Source organism: Helobdella robusta (genome assembly GCF_000326865.2).
Source record: "Helobdella robusta unplaced genomic scaffold HELROscaffold_24, whole genome shotgun sequence".
Classification (NCBI taxonomy): domain Eukaryota; kingdom Metazoa; phylum Annelida; class Clitellata; order Rhynchobdellida; family Glossiphoniidae; genus Helobdella; species Helobdella robusta.
In genome coordinates, this window is record NW_008704261.1 from 2513844 (window position 1) to 2515445 (window position 1602).

A 1602-nucleotide genomic window follows, 5' to 3' on the forward strand; every position below is an offset into this window, starting at 1 on the left:
ACGCGTTTGGCGTGAATGGCGCAGAGGTTGGTGTCTTCGAAGAGGCCGACCAGGTAAGCTTCGCTTGCTTCCTGCAGAGCCATGACTGACGAGCTCTGGAAGCGAAGGTCGGTCTTGAAATCCTGAGCTATCTCACGAACGAGTCTTTGAAAGGGCAGTTTTCTGATGAGCAGCTCGGTGCTTTTCTGGTAGCGCCTGATTTCTCTGAGAGCTACTGTACCAGGCCTGTAACGATGAGGTTTTTTGACACCTCCGGTAGCCGGAGCGCTTTTTCTGGCAGCCTTCGTGGCCAGCTGCTTGCGAGGTGCCTTGCCACCGGTTGACTTGCGAGCCGTCTGCTTGGTTCTTGCCATACTGTCTGCAACTTGTTTGAACTTAAAAGCAACGAGTAGGAATCGATAATCTAGTTAGAATACTGGAAGCACGCTGTAGGCAACATTTTATATAGACACGAGGTGAGCCGACCTAATAGAAAGCGCTTCGGTCACGTGGTTTTAGTCCAATCGTGTAAACGTGCTGCAAACAATGCTAACGTGATATTGTGAGTTTCTAAACTATTTTAATTAATTTGCAATTACTGGAAATTTTTAACGTCATTTCATTTCTCTAATTTAGCACCTTGATTAGCTGTTTTTATAATTAAACTTTTGGATGGTAATTAATTATCAATTTCCAAATTAAATGTTGCTTTACGAATAATTTAACCTACATACATTCCTGACAAAAGTGAAATCGTGCTAATCGTGTAATAAACCGTATGTATGAAATTACATATTTTACAAATTTATTCAATTAAAGGTCAGACGTTCAGGTTTTGCGTAAACGACGGGAACGAAAAATACAACGGAGTAAAAACAATCAATTAGCTGTATTTATAATTAAACATGTGGATGGTATTTATCAATTTACAAATGAAATTGCTTAGGCAGAAATGTTGCAACAGTTCTCTTCAATCTACGTACTTTCCTGACAAAAATGAAATTTTTCATAATCAGTTTCTCATGCTAACCGCGTAAACCGTGCGTATGAAATTACATATTTTACAAATTTATTCTCTTATGCTCCCCATTTTTGGGTAAACGAGCGGAACGTGAATAAAAAAAGACAACGGAGTAATAATAAAAAACAAGACAGCTTTGAAGAAAGAGAGGCTCGATATCATCGTTTCATTGATGGCTCTGAGAAGAGCCGTTTGTTAATTTTTTTAAAATTTGTTTAAGTTTTCTTGTTGCCGCGGCGGTGGGCTTTGCCTGTTTTTTGGTGGTAGCCCATTTCGGTTTTTTAGATTCCTTGGCCTTTAGATTTTTTAACTATTGTAGCCGGTTATCGACAAAGTATTATTAATTATTACAATTTGCATTTTGCACCAGAAAATTTGATTTTAGTGAAAAAATAGCAATCGCATAAAAGCCTAATAGCTTAGGCAGAAATGTTGCAACAGTTCTCTTCAGTCTACATACTTTCCTGACAAAAATGAAATTTTTCATAATCAGTTTCTCATGCTAACCGCGTAAACCGTGCGTATGAAATTACATATTTTACAAATTTACTCTCTTATGCTCCCCATTTTTAGGTAAACGAGCGGAACGGAATAAAAAAGAC

General features: G+C 38.2%; 2 protein-coding genes across 2 annotated transcripts in view; both read right to left on the reverse strand.

The window, feature by feature from the left end:
• Positions 1-2: 2 nt before the first annotated feature.
• HELRODRAFT_79262 (hypothetical protein) lies at positions 3-353 on the reverse strand (the record flags this gene model as incomplete). The annotated part of the gene is made up of 1 exon (XM_009019462.1): positions 3-353. A coding segment is annotated over one exon (351 nt), but the record flags the coding sequence as incomplete, so codon positions are not given.
• A 245-nt stretch (positions 354-598) lies between these two features.
• The window catches only part of HELRODRAFT_172833 (hypothetical protein), a gene marked incomplete at both ends in the record, with an annotated part of 1408 nt that continues 404 nt past the window's right edge, over positions 599-1602 (reverse strand). Inside the window, one exon of the mRNA XM_009019463.1 lies at positions 599-627. Coding sequence (XP_009017711.1) covers positions 599-627 — 29 coding nt within the window. The remainder of the gene's footprint in view (positions 628-1602) is intronic.